The 27,089-nt window shown below is 38.3% G+C and overlaps 1 protein-coding gene across 1 annotated transcript in view; it reads right to left on the bottom strand.

The window, feature by feature from the left end:
- Positions 1 to 27,089, bottom strand: part of LOC128990379 (atrial natriuretic peptide-converting enzyme-like) — a 73,968-nt gene that overhangs the window by 17,020 nt on the left and 29,859 nt on the right. The window contains exon 2 of the mRNA XM_054412726.1: positions 6,799 to 6,934. Coding sequence (XP_054268701.1) covers positions 6,799 to 6,934 — 136 coding nt within the window. The remainder of the gene's footprint in view (positions 1 to 6,798; positions 6,935 to 27,089) is intronic.

Raw genomic sequence — 27,089 nt, 5'->3', positions numbered from 1 at the left:
CCAGGACGTGATTGAGCCATGCGAACGAGCTCACTTGTGAAGTTAAACGGGGCAAATCCCGTGGGTACAGCTAGTTGACTCATAAATGTACATAGATTTTATAATGCACCAATAAAATCATTTTCAGTTTGTATCAATTAATTGTGCAATTTATGAGTAGTTTACATGCGTGGTTGGCCATGAGACAAACTTTCACATCCTTAACGTTAGTCTTCAAACCAAGTATATTTGACTTGATCAGTAATGCGCTTCAACGGGGCGATGTCTACTTGTACCTGCGTCTAGTTGTACCTGCTGCATTTTGGTGACAGGCGTCTAGTTGTACCCCGTCCAAAGCTGTGGGGACAACTTGACGATGGTGCGGACGTCTAGTTGTACCTACGTCTAGTTGTCTCTACGTCTAGTTGTACCTCTTAAAAATCTACAGGTACAACTAGTCGGGAACGCCACCGTCTACTTGTACCTCATACGTCTGCGTCTACTTGTACCTACGACTACTTGTACCTACGACTACTTGTACCTACGACTACTTGTACCTACGACTAGTTGTACCTACGCCTACTTGTACCTACGTCTAGTCGTACCTGCGGCTAGTTGTATCTCCCCTTCAACTTGTCACCAGTTTAAGGGATTTATTTTATTTCTTTAAAAATCATACAATCTTACAACAATTTATTATAAACAACTTGCTACAGGAAAATTTGGCTTGTCTGCAGCTCATTGAGAAACCCCTGTTCTTGATAACAACGTACTTGTGTCCCTTGGTCAGTCCTTATCCATATTACACTTTGGTTTTCCTTATTTCTTGTCAAGATCTGCTATCATTGTTTTTTCCACTTAAACTCTACCTTTCTATAGAAAACTAACATTAACTAGCTTAAACAACAACTTTAAACAATTATCTTAAATAAATAAATTCAGAGTTTACAAAAACAAGTAATTGAGTATAATAAAGTGTTTTTGTACGGTATTAGTCACGGAGAATATTACAACAAGTTCAAATTAAAAATGTATATGTTATTCTTATGGATATTACGTAAACTGGCGTAGTTTGGTAGTTGATGCATATACTTTGACAAATTAGTTTATTTCACACTTAACTACTAGATTTTCTCAAAAACACATCTTAATTACCTTCTACGCAAACGTAATTAAAGCTCAGTATTGAAATACCATTGAAAAAATAACCCAGATATGACTTTTTTTGCGCGCGCTTATTAGTTCTTAGTAAAACTAATCTTGGTTTAGTTGCAGACTACATAGCCAGTGTACACATACCTAGCTCAGTATACAGAATGCCTTTATAAATTAAAATAGGCTAAAAAGACATATAAAAAGAATTACAAATGTTTAAAACTAACATGGGTTTAACGGGTTGCTATGCTGGTGACGAAATAACAACTAATTATGAAAATAAAATCAAAACAAATGGAACATATTCCAATCACATTTATTATTTACAGTGTATGTTAAATGGAGAAGTATGTGTAGTACATTGCATAGTTTTTGTCGAGTTTTCAACCGCTGGACCTCAACTTCATTGTACACTTCATTGTTCATTGATCACTGGGAAATCCATGGTAAACTATAAGAAATGCACACTAATCAATGCAAATACTTTAAGGTTATGTGAAAAAATATTTAAAGGAATCAGCAAAAATAGTAATACATAATTTCTGGGCAGCGGTCTATTTCAATTCATTAGGGATATACTGCTTGTATATTTAATGATATATATAAATGTTTTAATTAAATAAGCGATTTTCGGTACTAGGGCTGGAAAATTTTAATCACAACTATAGCTGCCATTTCGACCCTGGACAGCAATGCGTAGCTTTCAGCCTCCAATTAACGTCTGTAAAACTACTAAAACATCGTATTGCGGTGAAAAATATTTGCCAATCATACTCAATCGACTCGGAACACTGCAGTTCCTGATTTAATTAAGGATATTATTAAAAAGTACTCGTGCAGTAATCAATTAAACAGGGTAACGAATTGAAGGATAGATACAACTAGACTATAAGGACGCAAAATACGCGTAGGTACAACTAGACGTAGGGACTACTAGACGGAGGGACCACTAGTCGTAGGGACTACTAGTCGTAGGGACTACTAGTCGTAGGGACAACTGGTCGCATCCGTACAAGCTAGGTGATAGTACTTGTCGGTGGGATACACGTCTAGTTGTACCTCCTAAAAATCTGCAGGTACAACTAGTCGGGTGAGCCACCGTCTACTTGTACCTACGTCTAGTTGTACCTACGACTAGTTGTCCCTAGGCCTCGAGGTACAAGTAGACGTAGGTACAACTAGACGGAGGGACAACGAGACGCGGTCCCGCTTCAACACACCACTCTGTTTCCCAGACATTATTTAGGGTGAAAACAAACATACAAACACAACAGGCTACCTACATTAAAAAAAATTAAGTCAGTATGGACACAGAAAACGTACTACTATAACCCAGAATGCCAACCGCATGGTAAAAAGCATTAAGCGGTTTGAGAGAGCTTTGCCTGTCAATCCGTAGGCAGCACCACCAGCGTTGCCATGCAATAGCATAGCAACGCTGGTGGCGCTGCCTACGGATTGACAGGCAAAGCTCTCTCAAACCGCTTAATGCTTTTTACCATGCGGTTGGCATTCTGGGTTATAGTAGTACGTTTTCTGTGGTATGGACCAAGGATGATGCAAATAAAAAATATAAACTCTATATTTGCAAATATCAAAAAATGTTCATGGATTTAAAGACACAAACATAACTGTAAACAACCTTGCTTTGTCTGTTTTCATCGTCTATAACAGCTGACTAACTAAAGTAGTCATGCACCCTAATTCTCGTGGAACTTCGGGCCGGAGACTACCTGCTTAGCGTTCCTTAATCCTTACCATATGTCGACTTCAAAATTAGACAAGATAGCACCAATTAGTGTGTTTAATCAACTGTAAATATGAATCATTTGAATCATCATTTGGAATTACTTTTTTAAGCTAAACTCAATGCCGCAATCCATTTTTTGTCATCAAGTTTTCTTTATGAAATATTTCAATTTTGTTGTTAAAAATTTCAACATATCAAAACCAAAATATGAAAATTAAAAACGGATCAAGGAATTGAGTTCGGCTTAAAAAAGTAATTCGAAATGATGGGTCACATCACCCCCTTCACATTTTAAATAATTTATCACATTTCAAAATGGGGGATCCAAGATGGTGGCCAAAAAATTACATCCGTCATAACCAAGTGAAAGTAGGTCGACAATTACTGGTGGTGTATACTTATCTTTATCTAGCACTATTTTGAGACTATGGCCTTAAAAAATGCACAATGTAAAAATGGGCAAAAAAAGTTTTTAAAAGCCCTTATATGTTTGGAATGGATCAAGATTTTTCAAAATGGCATTTTAATCAGGGTAAAAATTTAGCTCGAAATAATGGGTCACAACCTTTACATTTGAAAAAAAATATTTTGCATCCAATTTGGCGAATCCAAGATGGCGGCCGGAAATGGCCACCTAGTCAAAATGAAGTGCTTGCTACCCAACAATGTTTGGAAGTGGTCTGGGATTGATATTTGAAAAAATGAAGAAAAAAGTTGGGGGAGGGCAATTAAAACTCACCCTGTATATATGTTTTTGCTTTATATATAAACTACAGAGATATAAATGAAATTATATTTATCGTAATACAGGGTGGCTGAAAAGTAACTTGCACCCCACCTTAACTTTTCAACCATTTGAGATAATTGAAATGTGTTTGCGGCAACCTTCTTAGATATTAAGGGCTACAATAATTATGGTCAATTTTGCCCATAGGGGTAGTAAGGGTAGGGGGTAGGTAGCTCAAAATGTTCAAATGACAAGTATAGTCGAGTTTGGTATCATTTTACAGATTTGACGAAACATAAAAATTTACATAAAGAAAACCAAAATCGGCCCACTTATAATAACAAAATGGCGCCCTAAAACGTTTCAAATCCAAATAACCATGAGGGTGGCTGAAATTTAACTTGCACCCCCTTTAACTTTTTAACTATTTGAGATAATTGAAATTGGTTTGCGGCAACTTGTTTGGATACGAAGGGCTACAATAATTATCGTCAGTTTTTAGAATTTTGCCCTTAGGGGTAGCGAGGGTATGGGGTGGTTCAAAATAGCAAGTATAGTCGAGTTTGGTATCATTTTACAGGTCTTGACGAAACATAACAATCAACTAACAAAATGGCAGTTAAAAACTACTTTTATAACCATTGTCTTAATCATTTTTAGCTGCCATTTTGTTACTAATGGTCCGATTTCTATTCTCTTTATGTTAATTGTTATGTTTCGTCAAGACCTGTAAAATGATAACAAACTCGACTATACTTGCTATTTGAAAATGTTGAGCTACCCCATACCCTTACTACTCCTAAGGGCAAAATATACTAAACTGACCATAATTATTGTAGCCCTTCATATCCAAAAACGTTTGCCGCAAACCGATTTCAAATATCTCAAATAGTTAAAAAGTTAAAGGGGGTGCAAGTTAATTTTCAGCCACCCTCATGGTTATTTGGATTTGAAACGTTTTATGGCGCCATTTTGTTATTAGTGGGCCGATTTTGGTTATCTTTATGTCAATTTTTATGTTTCGTCAAGACCTGTAAAATGATCCCAAACTTGACTATACTTGTTATTTGAAAATGTTGAGCCACCCCTACCCCCACTACCCCTAAGGGCAACATTTTCATAATTGACTATAATTATTGTAGCCCCTCATATCTAAGAAGGTTGTCGCAAACAGATTTCAAATATCTCAAATGTTTGAAAAGTTAAGGTGCAGTGTAAGTTACTTTTCAGCCACCCTCATGGTTATTTGGATTTAAAACGTTTTAGGGCGCCATTAATTAAATTGCATCATAACCTTTTGTTTTCGGTAGCACTGGTTTTTTTTTACTTTTGATATTTAAATGTTTTCCATAGAATTAATTTTTTATCATTTTAAAATCAATTGCATTCTCATAAACTTGTAAAAATAAATTAATTTGAACAAATAGGCCTACAAATCAGAAGTGTTACAGTTAATTGTGTATATATTTCAAAGGCAGGTCTCAGATCTGGATGCCAGATCTGGACTCATTCCAGATCTGGCATCCCAGATTGGAAAACTAGTCAAACAATTTTTTACTAATTGTACTGTAGTAATATTGTATAACATTTTTTTCAAACTTGTATCAAAACAATTTTATTACAACCTTTAACCAACAGTATCAATACAATTTTAAACTTGTTTGCAGCTTGTATCGAAACACTTTTAATACCTTAACTTATATCAACTTGTTTAAAAAATTTTTATACCAGTTCAAACAGTTTTCATGCCACTTGTGTAGCTTTACTAACTACGACTACCTGTTTTTTTAGTCAGGACCATTTTAAAAGTCAACGATAAAGGACTAAATGAAACATCCGCTAATCAATCAGAGCTGTGTTCTGATACAAATCAATGAATACAAATTGTACAAACTTAGAATACACAAAATGTAAAAGATTTCCCCAGGCCATTACAGTCATATTTAAATCCTCATATTTGAGAAATACATTTGGGTCAAGAGTTGAACACGTTTTGAGAGGTCGAGAAAAATTGTGCAAACATCTTATACAATAAATTTATTTCCTTTAAAACTTTCTTTTCAGAAAGTTTATGTAAACATGTAAAAGGATTATAGAAAATGTTAAAATAACATTTATTTTACTATTTATCAAAACGCTGAGCTCTCTATATTTATCGAGCCTTCAAAATACATGATACTTGCGTTTCAACACAGATGCTAGAAGATTGCGTTGTGCGACTGCAGGCAAGACGAGTTTTGTGATAAATCTATTGATTATCTTCGATTCAATTAGATCGTGAAAAATAAGAAAAGTAGTGAACGTTAATTTTTATTGTCAACGAGAAATTAAGCTCGTTGTAATACATAATACCGGGTGTCCGAATAAGAACTGAAACATTTTAAAGGCAAATACTGATACCAAATAAGAGACTATGTTGAATGTTTTATATATGTATTTAAAGCTTAAATTCTCAAGTTTGTTTAAAGGCTTAGTATAACTTGATATGAGCACCATTAGCGGCCCGGCATAAATCTAAGTGAAATTTTGACCTCTTCCCAGGTTTTGGTCAGTACTTCAGGGGAACGGTGCCATTTAATGTGACATGTTAGATGAGTATTTTTCCCATAGTTGGATGCCATTGAGGGGGAATGGCCCTGACTATTTTTAACAGGATGGAGTGCCGCCACACTACAGTTTGCGTGTGCGAGAAGGGCTGGATACTTGTTCGGCGATTGGTGGATTGGCAGGGAAGAGCCCATTTAATGGCCTCCTGGAGTCCAGATATGACTCCTCTGGACTTTTTTCCTTTGGGGGGCAGTAAAGAATTGTGTCTACTCGGTGCAGATTCAGGATTTGAATCACATCCGACAGAGAATAGTTGCATGTGTTGGTGCAACATCCCCTGAAGTACTAACCAATAAGAGATCAAATTTCGCTAAGATTTATGCCGGACCATTAATGGTGCTCATATCGAGTTATACTAAGTTTCTAATACAACTTGAGAATTTAAGCTTTAAATACATATATAAAACATTCAACATAGTCTCTTATTTGGTACCTATAAGTATTTCAGTATTTGCTATTAAAATGTTTCAGTTCTTTTTCGGACACCCGGTACCTATTTATCACTCATATACTTCTAGTTAAGAACAGTTAGAGTTAATTTAATAAAACTATAATTTTTAAACTCAAAGAGGGGACATACCGGCTGAGAAATACACCAACAGTGACAGTGCCAACAGTATAGACAGTGGGATGAGAGCCCATCTCAACACTCTCCAAGTCAGCACACTCTCAGGACCATCCTCCAGCTTGTAGACACCAGGGCCTGAGCATGGCTTCTGTAACATTTATTTGTAATTATGTCAGATTGCAAGTTCTACAATTTTTGTTATATTATTACCTATATAAGTTAAAATAAAAATATCCATTGCTGTTTTCAGCATATCATAAAATACTCTCCCATGGTTGGCATCAATGGTGGGATCAAAATATTTACGTTAACATTTTTTATTAATATAGCCTCTTCTAATACAAGGCCGCGGCGTGTTTGGCAACGTCGCACCGGCCGGCTCATCGCCATAGCTATAACCATAACAGTGTAGAAACGTCAAAACATAAACATTGCATAGAGTGCAGTTTCAGTAGCCACTTTTCTCTCACCACGGCTTGCATTATAGGGGAGGCTGTGGAAAAGCATTCTAAACCATTTCTTCATTTATTTATTTCTTGTTTGCTTTCGTAGGCTAACTTCAAAGGGGTTTTTTAATTAACATAAATCTTTTACACAAAATACGAATACTAAGTTGTTACGTCAAAACGAGCAACATTCAAAGTATTTTCAGAAACACCCCACGATGATAAACCTCTTCACATTCGACGTAATCCATCACGTGAGACGAGTTGAGAAGGGCGAGCGAGAGCCTTGACCGCGTACACTTTCCTTCTTGCTCAAACACTACAGAACAATGAGTGTCTATTCATGAGGAGTGCAAAGGTTCAGTCCAAAGAAAGTAGGAAGAGTCGATCACGAACACCCGCGCCGCCAACAATCGGCCAGGGATGTTCAGCAATCACGCCAAAGCATGCACAGAACATGAACAAGTTGCAAAATCAGCTGATTCAGAATGTAAAGAATCGAACTAGTATGATGGCTTCTGTCCTCTAGATTTTGACAAAGAAGTAGTAAGCAAACAAGGGGCAGAAAGCCGGGAAGGTATCTAATTTAATTAAGCTGAGAATAAATTGTTTTTCACCACACTATGATGTTTTTGGCTGTATTACATACGTTAATTGGTGGCTGAAAGTTACGTTTTGCTGGCCATGCCAGCTGTCATCGTAATTTGGGGACCGAGCAGGTTTTTACAGGCCGGGGCCGCAAAATCAGCTGTCCGCTTACTTACTTAAAACATAAATGCATTTTAAATACACAATCAAAATCCATATCATTGCAATAGAATTGTGTTATTGTCACCGTTGACTAGCAACTATTTATTTTTATTTTTGCTGATTCCTCAAATTATTTCTTCACATAACCTTAAAGTTGTAGTTGTGTTGACTATCAGTGTGCATTATTATAGTGGTGAATAGTGGTAATAGGGTATAGTGTGGTGAAAAATAGCGTTCGTACCACGGACCGAAATGGTTTTGCAGCTCTCGATCGATTTAAGTTCTCGACTTCGTCTCGAACTTAAAAACTATCTCGAGCCGGCAAAACCTCATTTTCGGCCCTAGGTACGAAATATACTATAACGAACTTCCCACGCAAGGATTTAGTCCAGAAAACAGCTGTTTGCCTCCAGCTTAATCAAATGGTGTTTCATTACGTACTACTGTATTGTAATGAGTTTTTACCGGACACCAACTAGCTGATTATATTTGGCAATGAGTGGCTATCCTCTCTTAAGAGGTTATGAGAGGTTTTGTCTTAAGAGGTTTTGTTTGTTGGTTAGTCCTTTTCTCGGTGGTAATATATAAGGATTTGTACAGATATTTATTGTTAAGTAAGCTTAGAGTAGTATAACGTAAAATATCGTACGTCACTCGCTCAAAATGTGTTTACCGGACTCGTATGGTAATACCGCACTCGACTTCGTCTCGCATGGGAACGACCACACTCGTCCGGTCCCCTATTTTCAGGACTAGTTAACGTATACTATTAAGTCCCAGTGAGTCATAAATTCCAGGACTCGATAGTTTGAAGTTTCCTCGGATTTTACTTAATCTAACACGTAATGTAAACAAGCGGGTGGTCGCAGCGCTTTCTAGCGGAACCGGACAATACTACACGTAGCGAAAGTGACCTTGCCGCCTCCGTTAATTGCTAGCTTCCTATATTTACTGTTATCTCATGTGAGGATCCTGAGGAAGTCTGGAGCAAGGCGAAGGCACGCCACAACGGCCATTGTCACTGTGTGGGCTGTGACAATGTGACAATCAACTGTTATTTAACACACTGTTATTTAACACTAACACTCTTCCATGGACACAGTAGTTGTGAGCGTTTGCGTTACTGGGTATTTTGGATTAGGCAAGGGTGGGTTCTATGCAAACAATGTATATAAAGAACTAAAAGGACTTCTTGGTCTAGTCTCTTTACAATTTTCTTCCAAAACACTTTACAATTTAGGTGAGTTCAAAGCGGACTTGAGTCATAACTAATCATCAACCGGTAATGCAGCTCGTGTTCGGACTACTTGGCCAAGTTTTTTTAAATGCCGTTTTCGTATGTGTTGGTGTTATTGTGTCCCACAAGAGTATATATAAATGCTGACGACTTCATGCATCAATGAGAACGGTGTTTAACGTTCTTAAACCTGAAGATGTGCTCTTAGCCGCACAATACAGCAGGATCAATTGACGCAACAGGTAATCTAAACCTTTTTAATCTTGAAATATCTTGATCCATAGGATGACCCATTATGAAATTTATATAACTGGATATCTGAGGGGATATAGTTTGCAAAGTAGATTGCCTGTTTTATCCTGAGACTAAAGTTAAAATAATTAATATGAATCTGTGCTGGCAGCAAGACACGTCAGAAGAAAATAAAGACAAATCTACCATGTTTCTAGAAGTTTCCTAAACGCCATGAACCAATAATTCTAATCGCCAATATTGTAATGTTTCATGTAAGAAAATGGTTAAAAAATGTGGCTAGATGATCTTCATTCTTCATATTGTGCCTTTGATAAATGGTCCTAGTTAAATACCTTGGTCAGTATAGGGTAAGGACACTGAACAAGAATCTGAAATATGTAACAGGAGAAGAAGGGTAAAGTGAAAAAGTGGTAAAGTGGAAAGTAAGTATCACACTATATAGACGCGGGAGCGGAAAAGAGAACAAACACAAAGAATCCCTAAAAAAAACTTGCCACAGAACCTGCAGATACAGAAGAAGAACTAAATAGCTAGCCAAAGTGTACTTGTAAAATGAAGAATTTAATTTTTTTACTACAATTAAACAATACCACCTTACAACAGTGCAAAAGGTATTAAAAAATATGATCCATCTCGTAGAAACTATAAATCTTCAGAAATTGGTAAAAATCCGCCAACAAATTAATTATTTAGGCAAAAGATTGATTAATTGTTCATTTTCACGTTTCTGTATAAGAGTTATAATTTATTATTATTATCAACAGTTAGGGGGGGACGCCATCTATGTGCGTATTTAAAATGAAGATTTGCCTTGTGTAACTTAGTCACTGACCGATCAAGGACAGCTGGTCTAATAAAGAAACATAAAGAAAAGTTACTAACATACTAGATGGAACAGTTGAAGTCATATCTTAAAAGGAACCCACCAAAATATCTAAGTCCTGCTGCAAGTGCGATAATCGATATCAGTAAGTCGAACACTTCCAGGGTCAGATCACACAGTGACTTACAGGTGATATAAGTCACTCGCCTCAGATCAAAGGCAGCCAATAACAACCGTCATGTGACAAGGACACCCTTGAACTGAAGATTGTCTATTGTGTCCTGCAGTGTTGGGAAGTAGCGCGCTACAAGTAGCGACGCTACAGTAGCGCGCTACTTTTTTTGTAGCGTTAGCTGTAGCTACGCTACTTTTAAGATTTTGTAGCTTTAGTTGTAGCTAGCTACATTTTTAAAGTAGTTGTAGCGGAATTTTAGCTACTTTTCTAGCTACATTAACATTGTTTGAGATAGTGATTTTTATCATAACCTCAACCTTACGTGAAACAACCTCTTTCAAACTGAGGTTTTCAAAAAATTAGGCCTACTTTCTTGGCTTCATACAGCTGGTTGCAGCCGTTTCATTCCCTATTACAACGTTGTGTGGACATGGAGGCCATTAATTGAGTGTTATCCACATTTTTGGCTCTCATTTCCTTAATTTACTACTCTATGATTACTGTCAGACAAAATAAAATCGCTAGATACAGACGACTTTTAAACGTTACCGGTGACAAGAGAAGCTATTGAATGCTTGCAAGTGATTGACAGGGAAATTAGTAATCAATTTAGTTTCTTTATTATATCGATAGTGTTACAACTTGAGTTTTAATGGAAACCAGCACTAAACCTTAAAATAATGAGAAAGCTGGTCTATCAACCTTTGCTTCAGCTGTTGATTGTGGTTCATCATCACAAGCCCTTCCTTGGTTAGATTACGAAGATTTTTCAAAGGTTTACTAAATTAACGAAGAGGAAATTACCTGATGAGATTTAAGATATGCCTACACACATCATAATTGTAACGAAACAATCTTCTTATAACATGCAACTTACATTGAAAAAATAGCATAGTTTGCTCTTGTAACAGTTCTTGTAGAGGATTATTCCTAGGCTATGCTAAGGTTTACGACGAATACCAAGTTCCAAGTTCGATTATTAGGAATATATCTGTTTAGTCCTTGCAAGAACAAGCCTACTACAACCAACTTGTTACATAGCCAAGTAGGCCTACATGTTATTTTTACTTTAAAAATTTCAACATGTTTAAATTAAAAGCCGATTTCAGGATACGTTGCTGAATACTGTTTTTTGTACCAACTAGGTTGAAGCACAATTTGCCCTATGCGTTATGACAAAAGAGGACGATTTCTTGACATTGAAAAGTGTTATTCATAGAACAGTATCTTATCACTATATGATGGTTAAAAGTTATAGCAATGTCGTTTTTAACATTAAAAGTAAAGAAAGGCAATAAACTCCAATTTCAGTAGGCTAGGCTCTGTAAAAAAAACATTTTTAAATCATTGTTTTACAGTTTTATTGGTCTTAATTGTTGATATAAGACATGTATAAATGAATCTATATTAAAGAAATAAAATGGGCTTTTAAAATATAGTTTGGTTGTATGTCCTTTGAACTTAATGAAATTTACATATAAGATGCTTAAAAATAATGCAATATTTAAAATTAAGTTCTAAATATGATTGGACACCCACTTATTTGGTTCTGTTGTTGTAATGTTAGGTTTATAATGCCAACAAATTAAATACAATCTAGGAATAATTTGTTTTCCTAGTAGTGTTAGATACAATACTGACATTTTTTTAATGTTTGTTCAATAAAAATGTAGTTGCAATTAACTTTACATTTACCTAATATGCGTGGAATAAAAAGTAACGTCTTTGGAAAAGTAGCTAAAACTGTAGCTGTAGCTACATTTCATTGTAGCTGTAGTTGTAGCTAGCTACTTTTTCGGAACTGTAGCTGTAGCTGTAGCTAAGCTACTTTTCTGGAAATGTAGCAGTAGTTGTAGCTAGCTACATTTTAAAAGTAGCTTCCCCAACACTGGTGTCCTGATAAATGTGTGTTTTATTGGATCCTATGCATCCTAATTATAAATTCAAATCCATTAGTAACTCGTTTTCCTTAGAAGATAAAGTGCTTAAAAATGTATTCAAACTAGCAGAGTACCCGTCCTTCGTACGGGGCTGGCTTATAAGTATAATACCCCCGCCGCAGCAAACCTGACGATTAAGCAAATTTCCATTTTTCTGATTTGATTTTCAATTAAATCTATTCAAATAACATTAGGTTTAACGAGTACCTAGGTCTGCTGCCTACAGGGAGGGTAATAAAGTGTGTCGTATATGAACTGTATCAAGGCAACACGTATCTTCATTGTAATAAAGGCAAACTAGGTCTATCAAAATACTTTCACGGTGTCATGGTGAATCCTCATAAAGCCACATTTATTGCTTCACTTCGACACTGCAATTTGCACACTTCGACTTTAATAGAATTGGACGGTCGCATTTCGATGTTAATGCTGTAACTAATTTGAGAGAAAACATTTACTACAGGAGTAAACTGTAAAAAAGTTACATTTTGCCATCAGACACTCTGTGAGTGGCTCATCCAGCTGATGTAAGTTGTATCATTGTCTTTTGGATACTGGAGTAGACATCCCATTAAAAACCAGCTGTCACCATTTTTTATTTAGAAAGAACATAGATGATTGATCCAGTGTGCTAGGTGCTAGTGCCTAAAATTCTATTTCCTAACGTATTTTTTACTGACATAGTTGATTGGACTTTACAATTTCTGTGTCTTGCAAATAGTCGTACTATCAGTTGTACTTCCCTAACTTCAACCTGGGGTGAAGAATGTCTAGTTGTAACAAATAGTCAAAGGTATAATTAAATAACAAATTGGTTTCAGCTGCTTCGCTAGAAGAAACGTCTACATCAGTATCTAATAAGTCAATGACCAGTCATATTACGTTAATTCTTTCAGCTATTTGCAACCACCACAAGCACACGTACGTTGAAAATTCTCACACTCTGATATTAAGTAGAAAGTATTATCCCAAAGACAAGCTACAGAAAATGTCAGCAGCACATCGCTGCCTGCGGCGGAGCAGTGTGCAGTTGCATCATTGTCGTGCCGGTATAATGCCACGGCCGGACCTTGCCACAGCCATCTTCATACACTGTTGTATTCATACCATTGACTATATAATACACACCAGAGGCGACCACGATGTAACTCATACGCCCCAGATACAACGGCTTGCGGCAAGGTTGTGTGAAAATCACAGTTATTTGCAACCGTTACCACCTGATAACACGTTGCGGAGGTGTGAGAATGTCAAACCTGTTTCGGATAACAAACATGTTTTAACGAAATGGTTGTGTTAGGTTATTTCTTCATTTTGGTTAGGTTTTGCAAGTAGTTGAAGGGGAGGTGTTATTCGGAAAATGGTGTCATGTATTGAGTGTTTATATATTCCACAAATTAATTGTCAATTTGATAGACAAACACTTGTTTCAAACTTTTAAAAACTCACATCTTAACAGAATCTTAGCTCTTAAAGCTTAACTGAATAGTATAATAATAAATTTATGGATAATTGTATAATGCTGCTATGTTTTAACGAAATGGTTGTGTTAGGTTATTTCTTCATTTTGGTTAGGTTTTGCAAGTAGTTGAAGGGGAGGTGTTATTCGGAAAATGGTGTCATGTATTGAGTGTTTATATATTCCACAAATTAATTGTCAATTTGATAGACAAACACTTGTTTCAAACTTTTAAAAACTCACATCTTAACAGAATCTTAGCTCTTAAAGCTTAACTGAATAGTATAATAATAAATTTATGGATAATTGTATAATGCTGCTAGAAAAGTGTCATTCCCATATTACAAATTAAGATGGGAAAACACAACAGTGGGGGATTATTTTAACCCAAGTATGAATAAAGGATAAGTAAGTAAATAAAATAAGAGGTAGGTTCTACTTTGTGCAGCTTTGTTACTGACTTAGACCAGTTGTCTCTTAGGCCACAATTATTCATTAACAGCTTTAAGGTGCATTATAAACGGGGAAAATACCGTTCTACGAATTTATCCAGTAACAGCTACTGCTCCAATTTCATTCCATGTTATTCCACGGTATACCATAATATTAAAGAAACAATGTATACAATTAGAGACATTAACGGTAGTATATCCAGAACGACTTCCATAACGGACACTAGGATCTCTACATTAACACTATCGCACCAATCAGTTCCCCAGATCTAAAGAAACCCGCGTGTAGTAAAATAAACATTTTTAACATAATTAGAGACTTTAACGATCCGAAGACTACCAAAACAGGGACTAGGATCTCTACAAATACGAATGCCATCACGCCAATCAGTTTCCCAGATCTGAATCCCACGTGTAGTTAAATAAACATTTTAAACATAATTAGAGACTTTAGGGAAGGTTTATCCAACACACTTTTCAAAACGTTACATAATAAAGAAAATAGAGATACCCATGCTTACAAGAACCCTTCCCCAACAGTTACCAATCAATGAGCTTATCCCAAATCCGCAAAACTGTGAGAAAGAGTGACTGTGAATTGATATATAATGTTCCAAAGTCTCAATACATAATCATTAACCTAGCCTAACCTTACCTGTCACAATAATAAAATAGCTATGAACAAATAAAAGTGTAACATTACTTTTGGGACACACACGGTATATATATCGAATATTCTACATTACCCGCTTAATATCTCATCCGAGAGCACAACAAATACAAGTTAAAGATTGGTGGGTAGCGTCATAGACAAAAAGAATTAAATATTTTTGTCCACGGTAGGGTAGAGATTAGATGTGGCACCCGCGCCGAGTTGGACTGGGCTTATCCCAACTCCGCGCGGTGGTCAGAAATATGTCAAAACCGACTGTCCAACTCAATTGGTGGTCAATTTTGACGGCTGTGAGTTTGTATTTTAAGTTTGAAATTGTTATAAATGAACATAATTTAGAACTGTACGAAACCATAGTAATTAATAACATAAAGTTAATTAGTACAAATTAGAATACTTATGTTTCATTTGAATTTACCTATCATTAACTTAACCTAACCTAACCGAACCTGTCACAAGAATAAAGTAGCTATGAACAAATAAAAGTGTAACACTACTTTGGGGACACAATATATGTATATAGAATATCTGATATTAAACCCATCATATCTCATCCGAAAGCACAACAAGGTAGCGTAGAGATTAGATGTGGCCACCACGCGGAGTTGGACTGGATCCTTCAGGGACCGACGATTCCCCGTCCATAGTCTGACCACCGAGCGGAGTTGGGCTATCCACCAATCAATCATAAATCTATCAATCATATTTGGATTTATTCAATACCACTTACTAGTGGTGTGTCTTTCAGTGTAGTTTCCTCATACTAATTGAATCTATCTATTCTATGGTGTCCGCACACTAAACTATCGAACTCCAATCAGTTTCCTAGATCTTTAGGAGCCCACGTATGTTGTGTAACTAGTCCAAATAGATTAATTGCGTATAATAGTACAAACAGGGACAACGAGACTTGTAAACAAACGCTTGTTAGTGGAGGTGTGAGTGGAGGCGGCCAGTTTTGTACGACAAGACACCGCAGTCTAATAAGGGACGCGGAGTCTACAGGGTTTCTGATTTCACTTGTGGGCGACTCACAAAAGCTTTCGATGTTCGAATATTTTGCCAAACGTGGGGTTGGGTTGTGCAATAAACCGGAAAGGGCGGGAGAAAAAGAGCACGGAACATCGTGGTTGGTGTGGAATTTAAGAGTTATATCGTTCTAGATATATTATTAAAAAAAAAAATTTTTTATTGGAAAATAAGAGTACAGTATTTATAACTAGACTAATAAAAATAGTACATTCATACTATAATTGAAAGGAATTTTATGAAATATTGTAAATGAGAGACGAAAAGAAAGATTAATAACAGCATATCCTGATTGTAGCAACGACAACGACCAACGGTTTTGAACCTAAATTGATTTTTTCAAGTTGGATACCGGGCTAGAAGAAATCTTCTCCATTCCTTCATTCTTCCAAAAATACTTTTGGCCATGTTTTTTAAGTGCTGGGAGATGTTCAGTCATGACTATACTCACAGTTTTCATAATACATTGTTGTCTGTCTGTACTAGTATTGAATAAGTCTACCTAAGGCCAATCACACTAATGTAATTTGAAAATAAAAATAAAAGTGGTACTTCCCTTTTCTGGGTATTTTTGATGCGATCGAATATTGGTTTAGTATTGTAGAAAACAAGATTTAGTGCCATCCTCAAAAAGTTAAAAAAATACGTTTTGTAAGATTTTGCGTGATAAGCAATTCCTGAGGGATTAGCTAACAATATCCAGTAGGCCTAAATGCGATTTTTATCTCCACAATCATACTTATGATCATAATTACTACAAACCATAATCACTACCAAAGCTCATAATTACTACTAAAGCTTTGATTATTAATCTCTATACTTTATACTAATTCTTCAAAGGTGTTAGGGATAAGTATGAGGTATTTAAATAAGCTATTTAGACACTATAAGAAACGAAATAGTTTATTACTGTACGTAAATTTTCCAATCAGCGTTACGTATAAGGCAAATTCACCATGCGTTGAGTCTTTGAACTTTACGCCAAGGGACATTTTTGCATGATTACCAATGAAATACGAATTGCAGCTGCATATAACAATGTACTCAAACTGTTGACTATGTAAATGTTCTTAACCCTTTTGTGTTTATGCATAGCTGCGCCTTTTCGCGTCTAGAAGAATGTAGGCCATGCTGTAGTCTATGACTCCATAGAATGTGTAGGAGTTAGACACAGTTGTGCCGGTTAGAATTTGTGGCTCTACTAGGTGCCAGGGGATTGTTGCTACATAATTTATCATCATAGTAGTCGTTATTTATTTTAGTATCGTTCTTGGAATATTTTGTTCTGATAAGCAAAATTGTAAACGTTATTCTTAGAACTTTGTTAACACCCAACCGATACTATTGCTTGGTCCAGAATAGTTAAATATAGTGGGATAATTATGGTAGTCACAGTACTACAATATTTGAGAATAATGAATAGTTACAATTAACTTAAAAATTTAAACCCTTGAGGCAGATAAATCTTAAAATTCAATAACAAGACACGAAATAAATAAAATAATGCCGCCCATTAAACTGATCCCAGATAAATATTCACATTGTATTCCGGGTTTTTAGTATTCTGTAACACAGAGACTTAGTGCAGCCGTTTTGCAATATTCAAATTAAACATTAGATTAAGCTGGGGTTTCCTAGGCGCGGAAGCGGAGCACGGAGAGCGGACTACTCTTGTCTTAGGTAGTTTAATGGTTTTTTGATTTCCTACATACTCATGCATGTCGGAATATCGCCTTGACAGAGTTATGCATGTAGTCTCAAAGGTTCGTAGCTCTCATGCATGTCGGAATATCTCCTTGTCGGAGTTATGCATGTAGTGTCAAAGGTTCGTAGCTCTCATGCATGTCGGAATATCTCCTTGTCGGAGTTATGCATGTAGTCTCAAAGGTTCGTAGCTCTCATGCATGTCGGAATATCGCCTTGACAGAGTTATGCATGTAGTCTCAAAGGTTCGTAGCTCTCATGCATGTCAGAATATCACCTTGACAGAGTTATGCATGTAGTGTCAAAGGTTCGTAGCTCTCATGCATGTCGGAATATTACCTTGTCGGAGTTATGCATGTAGTGTCAAAGGTTCGTAGCTCTCATGCATGTCGGAATATCACCTTGTCGGAGTTATGCATGTAGTGTCAAAGGTTCGACATACTCATGCATGTCGGAATATCGCCTTGACAGAGTTATGCATTATACTGATGTAAGGGAAATGTTAATTAAATTTAAATTATTTTAATTCACAGAATATATAATGTACATATAATATCATGATCAATGGCTAACTAGTTTGACTGTTATTACACTTCACCTTGTTGGCAGAACTGGAGAACAGCTGTTAATTAACTAAAGTCATTTTTGTAATGAGCTGTTTCTTCAAATCTTTCTTAGTTGGCTGATTCCCTTAAAAATTGTACAAACTCGTGAAAATGTAAGTAGAAAACATTTTAAATATAAGAAAATTGATTTATGTGGTATTGTATTGTTAATAATCTTGTTTACCATGTTTTTACCTATGATTATATATATTCTTTTGATTGTCTGTCAGTTAATAACTTTGTAAATGTCAAATATTAAATACTCAACTTTCATGTTACATTTGGATTGAAAAAGCACATGTTCTGAGAATATTTTATAAATTGTAAAATCACCTTAAATTAATTATGTTTGCCTCAATTATGTGAAACTAGTATAACTTTAGTTTACCTGTTATTATTTCTTTTGAAATTGTTACAGACGAGTTCAAGCATTAGGCCTACTGTACTTGAAACAGTCATAGTCCGTAGGAACTGGGAATCACAGCCTATTTAAGCCAGTCAAATCGTAGGAAATTTACCAAGTAAGACTGTTGCCATTTAATTACTGATATAGTAATATTAGGTATCATTTATAAGGAAGATTATAAAGGATTTTCATTATTTTGAAGAATAAAATTATAATTTGTTAATACCATGCATTGGAGTAATTTGTGCAGCATCCTAACATCTGAGGGAAATCACCTAATGATAGGTTATCACAGCAAACCTCATCTTAGCTGTTAGCTTGGTTGTTGAAGAATAATAAGTCCAAATTAAATCTAGCCTACCTACTCTCCGGTGATTGGCCATACAGGGGTACTGGGTAGCGTATAGAAGGTAGTGTCAAAGGTTCGACATACTCATGCATGTCGGAATATCGCCTTGACAGAGTTATGCATGTAGTGTCAAAGGTTCGACATACTCATGCATGTCGGAATATCGCCTTGACAGAGTTATGCATGTAGTGTCAAAGGTTCGACATACTCATGCGTGTCGGAATATCGCCTTGACAGAGTTATGCATGTAGTGTCAAAGGTTCGACATACTCATGCATGTCGGAATATCGCCTTGACAGAGTTATGCATGTAGTGTCAAAGGTTCGACATACTCATGCGTGTCGGAATATCGCCTTGACAGAGTTATGCATGTAGTGTCAAAGGTTCGACATACTCATGCATGTCGGAATATCGCCTTGACAGAGTTATGCATGTAGTCTCAAAGGTTCGTAGCTCTCATGCATGTCGGAATATCGCCTTGACAGAGTTATGCATGTAGTGTCAAAGGTTCGACATACTCATGCATGTCGGAATATCGCCTTGACAGAGTTATGCATGTAGTCTCAAAGGTTCGTAGCTCTCATGCATGTCGGAATATCACCTTGTCGGAGTTATGCATGTAGTGTCAAAGGTTCGTAGCTCTCATGCATGTCGGAATATCACCTTGTCGGAGTTATGCATGTAGTGTCAAAGGTTCGTAGCTCTCTTGCATGTCGGAATATCACCTTGTCGGAGTTATGCATGTAGTGTCAAAGGTTCGACATACTCATGCATGTCGGAATATCGCCTTGACAGAGTTATGCATGTAGTGTCAAAGGTTCGACATACTCATGCATGTCGGAATATCACCTTGTCGGAGTTATGCATGTAGTGTCAAAAGTTCGACATACTCATGCATGTCGGAATATCGCCTTGACAGAGTTATGCATGTAGTGTCAAAAGTTCGACATACTCATGCATGTCGGAATATCGCCTTGACAGAGTTATGCATGTAGTGTCAAAGGTTCGACATACTCATGCATGTCGGAATATCGCCTTGACAGAGTTATGCATGTAGTGTCAAAGGTTCGACATACTCATGCGTGTCGGAATATCGCCTTGACAGAGTTATGCATGTAGTGTAAAAGGTTCGACATACTCATGCATGTCGGAATATCGCCTTGACAGAGTTATGCATGTAGTGTCAAAGGTTCGACATACTCATGCGTGTCGGAATATCACCTTGTCGGAGTTATGCATGTAGTGTCAAAGGTTCGACATACTCATGCATGTCGGAATATCGCCTTGACAGAGTTATGCATGTAGTGTCAAAGGTTCGACATACTCATGCGTGTCGGAATATCGCCTTGACAGAGTTATGCATGTAGTGTCAAAGGTTCGACATACTCATGCATGTCGGAATATCACCTTGACAGAGTTATGCATGTTGTGTCAAAGGTTCGACATACTCATGCATGTCGGAATATCGCCTTGACAGAGTTATGCATGTAGTGTCAAAGGTTCGACATACTCATGCGTGTCGGAATATCGCCTTGACAGAGTTATGCATGTAGTGTCAAAGGTTCGACATACTCATGCATGTCGGAATATCGCCTTGACAGAATTATGCATGTAGTGTCAAAGGTTCGACATACTCATGCATGTCGGAATATCGCCTTGACAGAGTTATGCATGTAGTGTCAAAGGTTCGACATACTCATGCATGTCGGAATATCGCCTTGACAGAGTTATGCATGTAGTGTCAAAGGTTCGACATACTCATGCGTGTCGGAATATCGCCTTGACAGAGTTATGCATGTAGTGTCAAAGGTTCGACATACTCATGCGTGTCGGAATATCGCCTTGACAGAGTTATGCATGTAGTGTCAAAGGTTCGACATACTCATGCGTGTCGGAATATCGCCTTGACAGAGTTATGCATGTAGTGTCAAAGGTTCGACATACTCATGCGTGTCGGAATATCACCTTGACAGAGTTATGCATGTAGTGTCAAAGGTTCGACATACTCATGCATGTCGGAATATCGCCTTGACAGAGTTATGCATGTAGTGTCAAAGGTTCGACATACTCATGCATGTCGGAATATCGCCTTGACAGAGTTATGCATGTAGTGTCAAAGGTTCGACATACTCATGCGTGTCGGAATATCGCCTTGACAGAGTTATGCATGTAGTGTCAAAGGTTCGACATACTCATGCGTGTCGGAATATCGCCTTGACAGAGTTATGCATGTAGTGTCAAAGGTTCGACATACTCATGCGTGTCGGAATATCACCTTGACAGAGTTATGCATGTAGTGTCAAAGGTTCGACATACTCATGCATGTCGGAATATCGCCTTGACAGAGTTATGCATGTAGTGTCAAAGGTTCGACATACTCATGCATGTCGGAATATCGCCTTGACAGAGTTATGCATGTAGTGTCAAAGGTTCGACATACTCATGCGTGTCGGAATATCGCCTTGACAGAGTTATGCATGTAGTGTCAAAGGTTCGACATACTCATGCATGTCGGAATATCGCCTTGACAGAGTTATGCATGTAGTGTCAAAGGTTCGACATACTCATGCATGTCGGAATATCGCCTTGACAGAGTTATGCATGTAGTGTCAAAGGTTCGACATACTCATGCATGTCGGAATATCGCCTTGACAGAGTTATGCATGTAGTCTCAAAGGTTCGTAGCTCTCATGCATGTCGGAATATCACCTTGTCGGAGTTATGCATGTAGTGTCAAAGGTTCGTAGCTCTCATGCATGTCGGAATATCTCCTTGTCGGAGTTATGCATGTAGTGTCAAAGGTTCGACATACTCATGCGTGTCGGAATATCGCCTTGACAGAGTTATGCATGTAGTGTCAAAGGTTCGACATACTCATGCATGTCGGAATATCGCCTTGACAGAGTTATGCATGTAGTCTCAAAGGTTCGTAGCTCTCATGCATGTCGGAATATCACCTTGTCGGAGTTATGCATGTAGTGTCAAAGGTTCGTAGCTCTCATGCATGTCGGAATATCACCTTGTCGGAGTTATGCATGGAGTGTCAAAGGTTCGTAGCTCTCTTGCATGTCGGAATATCACCTTGTCGGAGTTATGCATGTAGTGTCAAAGGTTCGTAGCTCTCATGCATGTCGGAATATCACCTTGTCGGAGTTATGCATGTAGTGTCAAAGGTTCGTAGCTCTCATGCATGTCGGAATATAACCTTGTCGGAGTTATGCATGTAGTGTCAAAGGTTCGTAGCTCTCATGCATGTCGGAATATCACCTTGTCGGAGTTATGCATGTAGTGTCAAAGGTTCGTAGCTCTCATGCATGTCGGAATATCTCCTTGTCGGAGTATTGCATGTAGTGTCAAAGGTTCTACGTACTCATGCATGTCGGAATATCGCCTTGACAGAGTTATGCATGTAGTCTCAAAGGTTCGTAGCTCTCATGCATGTCGGAATATCTCCTTGTCGGAGTTATGCTGGTGTGTCAAAGGTTCTACGTACTCATGCATGTCGGAATATCGCCTTGACAGAGTTATGCATGTAGTCTCAAAGGTTCGTAGCTCTCATGCATGTCGGAATATCACCTTGTCGGAGTTATGCATGTAGTGTCAAAGGTTCTACGTACTCATGCGTTTCGGAATATCTCCTTGTCAGAGTTATGCATGTAGTCTCAAAGGTTCGTAGCTCTCATGCTTGTCGGAATATCTCATTGTCGGAGTTATGCATGTAGTGTCAAAGGTTCGTAGCTCTCATGCATGTCGGAATATCTCCTTGTCGGAGTTATGCATGTAGTGTCAAAGGTTCGACATACTCATGCGTGTCGGAATATCGCCTTGACAGAGTTATGCATGTAGTGTCAAAGGTTCGACATACTCATGCATGTCGGAATATCGCCTTGACAGAGTTATGCATGTAGTCTCAAAGGTTCGTAGCTCTCATGCATGTCGGAATATCACCTTGTCGGAGTTATGCATGTAGTGTCAAAGGTTCGTAGCTCTCATGCATGTCGGAATATCACCTTGTCGGAGTTATGCATGTAGTGTCAAAGGTTCGTAGCTCTCATGCATGTCGGAATATCGCCTTCACAGAGTTATGCATGTAGTCTCAAAGGTTCGTAGCTCTCATGCATGTCAGAATATCACCTTGACAGAGTTATGCATGTAGTGTCAAAGGTTCGTAGCTCTCATGCATGTCGGAATATTACCTTGTCGGAGTTATGCATGTAGTGTCAAAGGTTCGTAGCTCTCATGCATGTCGGAATATCACCTTGTCGGAGTTATGCATGTAGTGTCAAAGGTTCGACATACTCATGCATGTCGGAATATCGCCTTGACAGAGTTATGCATGTAGTGTCAAAGGTTCGACATACTCATGCATGTCGGAATATCGCCTTGACAGAGTTATGCATGTAGTGTCAAAGGTTCGACATACTCATGCATGTCGGAATATCGCCTTGACAGAGTTATGCATGTAGTGTCAAAGGTTCGACATACTCATGCGTGTCGGAATATCGCCTTGACAGAGTTATGCATGTAGTGTCAAAGGTTCGACATACTCATGCATGTCGGAATATCGCCTTGACAGAGTTATGCATGTAGTGTCAAAGGTTCGACATACTCATGCGTGTCGGAATATCGCCTTGACAGAGTTATGCATGTAGTGTCAAAGGTTCGACATACTCATGCATGTCGGAATATCGCCTTGACAGAGTTATGCATGTAGTCTCAAAGGTTCGTAGCTCTCATGCATGTCGGAATATCGCCTTGACAGAGTTATGCATGTAGTGTCAAAGGTTCGACATACTCATGCATGTCGGAATATCGCCTTGACAGAGTTATGCATGTAGTCTCAAAGGTTCGTAGCTCTCATGCATGTCGGAATATCACCTTGTCGGAGTTATGCATGTAGTGTCAAAGGTTCGTAGCTCTCATGCATGTCGGAATATCACCTTGTCGGAGTTATGCATGTAGTGTCAAAGGTTCGTAGCTCTCTTGCATGTCGGAATATCACCTTGTCGGAGTTATGCATGTAGTGTCAAAGGTTCGACATACTCATGCATGTCGGAATATCGCCTTGACAGAGTTATGCATGTAGTGTCAAAGGTTCGACATACTCATGCATGTCGGAATATCACCTTGTCGGAGTTATGCATGTAGTGTCAAAAGTTCGACATACTCATGCATGTCGGAATATCGCCTTGACAGAGTTATGCATGTAGTGTCAAAAGTTCGACATACTCATGCATGTCGGAATATCGCCTTGACAGAGTTATGCATGTAGTGTCAAAGGTTCGACATACTCATGCATGTCGGAATATCGCCTTGACAGAGTTATGCATGTAGTGTCAAAGGTTCGACATACTCATGCGTGTCGGAATATCGCCTTGACAGAGTTATGCATGTAGTGTCAAAGGTTCGACATACTCATGCATGTCGGAATATCGCCTTGACAGAGTTATGCATGTAGTGTCAAAGGTTCGACATACTCATGCGTGTCGGAATATCACCTTGTCGGAGTTATGCATGTAGTGTCAAAGGTTCGACATACTCATGCATGTCGGAATATCGCCTTGACAGAGTTATGCATGTAGTGTCAAAGGTTCGACATACTCATGCGTGTCGGAATATCGCCTTGACAGAGTTATGCATGTAGTGTCAAAGGTTCGACATACTCATGCATGTCGGAATATCACCTTGACAGAGTTATGCATGTATAGTCAAAGGTTCGACATACTCATGCATGTCGGAATATCGCCTTGACAGAGTTATGCATGTAGTGTCAAAGGTTCGACATACTCATGCGTGTCGGAATATCGCCTTGACAGAGTTATGCATGTAGTGTCAAAGGTTCGACATACTCATGCATGTCGGAATATCGCCTTGACAGAATTATGCATGTAGTGTCAAAGGTTCGACATACTCATGCATGTCGGAATATCGCCTTGACAGAGTTATGCATGTAGTGTCAAAGGTTCGACATACTCATGCATGTCGGAATATCGCCTTGACAGAGTTATGCATGTAGTGTCAAAGGTTCGACATACTCATGCGTGTCGGAATATCGCCTTGACAGAGTTATGCATGTAGTGTCAAAGGTTCGACATACTCATGCGTGTCGGAATATCGCCTTGACAGAGTTATGCATGTAGTGTCAAAGGTTCGACATACTCATGCGTGTCGGAATATCGCCTTGACAGAGTTATGCATGTAGTGTCAAAGGTTCGACATACTCATGCGTGTCGGAATATCACCTTGACAGAGTTATGCATGTAGTGTCAAAGGTTCGACATACTTATGCATGTCGGAATATCGCCTTGACAGAGTTATGCATGTAGTGTCAAAGGTTCGACATACTCATGCATGTCGGAATATCGCCTTGACAGAGTTATGCATGTAGTGTCAAAGGTTCGACATACTCATGCGTGTCGGAATATCGCCTTGACAGAGTTATGCATGTAGTGTCAAAGGTTCGACATACTCATGCATGTCGGAATATCGCCTTGACAGAGTTATGCATGTAGTCTCAAAGGTTCGTAGCTCTCATGCATGTCGGAATATCACCTTGTCGGAGTTATGCATGTAGTGTCAAAGGTTCGTAGCTCTCATGCATGTCGGAATATCTCCTTGTCGGAGTTATGCATGTAGTGTCAAAGGTTCGACATACTCATGCGTGTCGGAATATCGCCTTGACAGAGTTATGCATGTAGTGTCAAAGGTTCGACATACTCATGCATGTCGGAATATCGCCTTGACAGAGTTATGCATGTAGTCTCAAAGGTTCGTAGCTCTCATGCATGTCGGAATATCACCTTGTCGGAGTTATGCATGTAGTGTCAAAGGTTCGTAGCTCTCATGCATGTCGGAATATCACCTTGTCGGAGTTATGCATGGAGTGTCAAAGGTTCGTAGCTCTCTTGCATGTCGGAATATCACCTTGTCGGAGTTATGCATGTAGTGTCAAAGGTTCGTAGCTCTCATGCATGTCGGAATATCACCTTGTCGGAGTTATGCATGTAGTGTCAAAGGTTCGTAGCTCTCATGCATGTCGGAATATAACCTTGTCGGAGTTATGCATGTAGTGTCAAAGGTTCGTAGCTCTCATGCATGTCGGAATATCACCTTGTCGGAGTTATGCATGTAGTGTCAAAGGTTCGTAGCTCTCATGCATGTCGGAATATCTCCTTGTCGGAGTATTGCATGTAGTGTCAAAGGTTCTACGTACTCATGCATGTCGGAATATCGCCTTGACAGAGTTATGCATGTAGTCTCAAAGGTTCGTAGCTCTCATGCATGTCGGAATATCTCCTTGTCGGAGTTATGCTGGTGTGTCAAAGGTTCTACGTACTCATGCATGTCGGAATATCGCCTTGACAGAGTTATGCATGTAGTCTCAAAGGTTCGTAGCTCTCATGCATGTCGGAATATCACCTTGTCGGAGTTATGCATGTAGTGTCAAAGGTTCTACGTACTCATGCGTTTCGGAATATCTCCTTGTCAGAGTTATGCATGTAGTCTCAAAGGTTCGTAGCTCTCATGCTTGTCGGAATATCTCATTGTCGGAGTTATGCATGTAGTGTCAAAGGTTCGTAGCTCTCATGCATGTCGGAATATCTCCTTGTCGGAGTTATGCATGTAGTGTCAAAGGTTCGACATACTCATGCGTGTCGGAATATCGCCTTGACAGAGTTATGCATGTAGTGTCAAAGGTTCGACATACTCATGCATGTCGGAATATCGCCTTGACAGAGTTATGCATGTAGTCTCAAAGGTTCGTAGCTCTCATGCATGTCGGAATATCACCTTGTCGGAGTTATGCATGTAGTGTCAAAGGTTCGTAGCTCTCATGCATGTCGGAATATCACCTTGTCGGAGTTATGCATGTAGTGTCAAAGGTTCGTAGCTCTCTTGCATGTCGGAATATCACCTTGTCGGAGTTATGCATGTAGTGTCAAAGGTTCGTAGCTCTCATGCATGTCGGAATATCACCTTGTCGGAGTTATGCATGTAGT

This window comes from Macrosteles quadrilineatus, unplaced genomic scaffold (genome assembly GCF_028750875.1).
Source record: "Macrosteles quadrilineatus isolate MER2022 unplaced genomic scaffold, UCM_ALF_1.0 Scaffold_3__2_contigs__length_128488019, whole genome shotgun sequence".
Classification (NCBI taxonomy): domain Eukaryota; kingdom Metazoa; phylum Arthropoda; class Insecta; order Hemiptera; family Cicadellidae; genus Macrosteles; species Macrosteles quadrilineatus.
The sequence above is the reverse complement of the archived record's forward strand: the minus strand, read 5'-3'. Positions and strand labels throughout refer to the sequence as shown.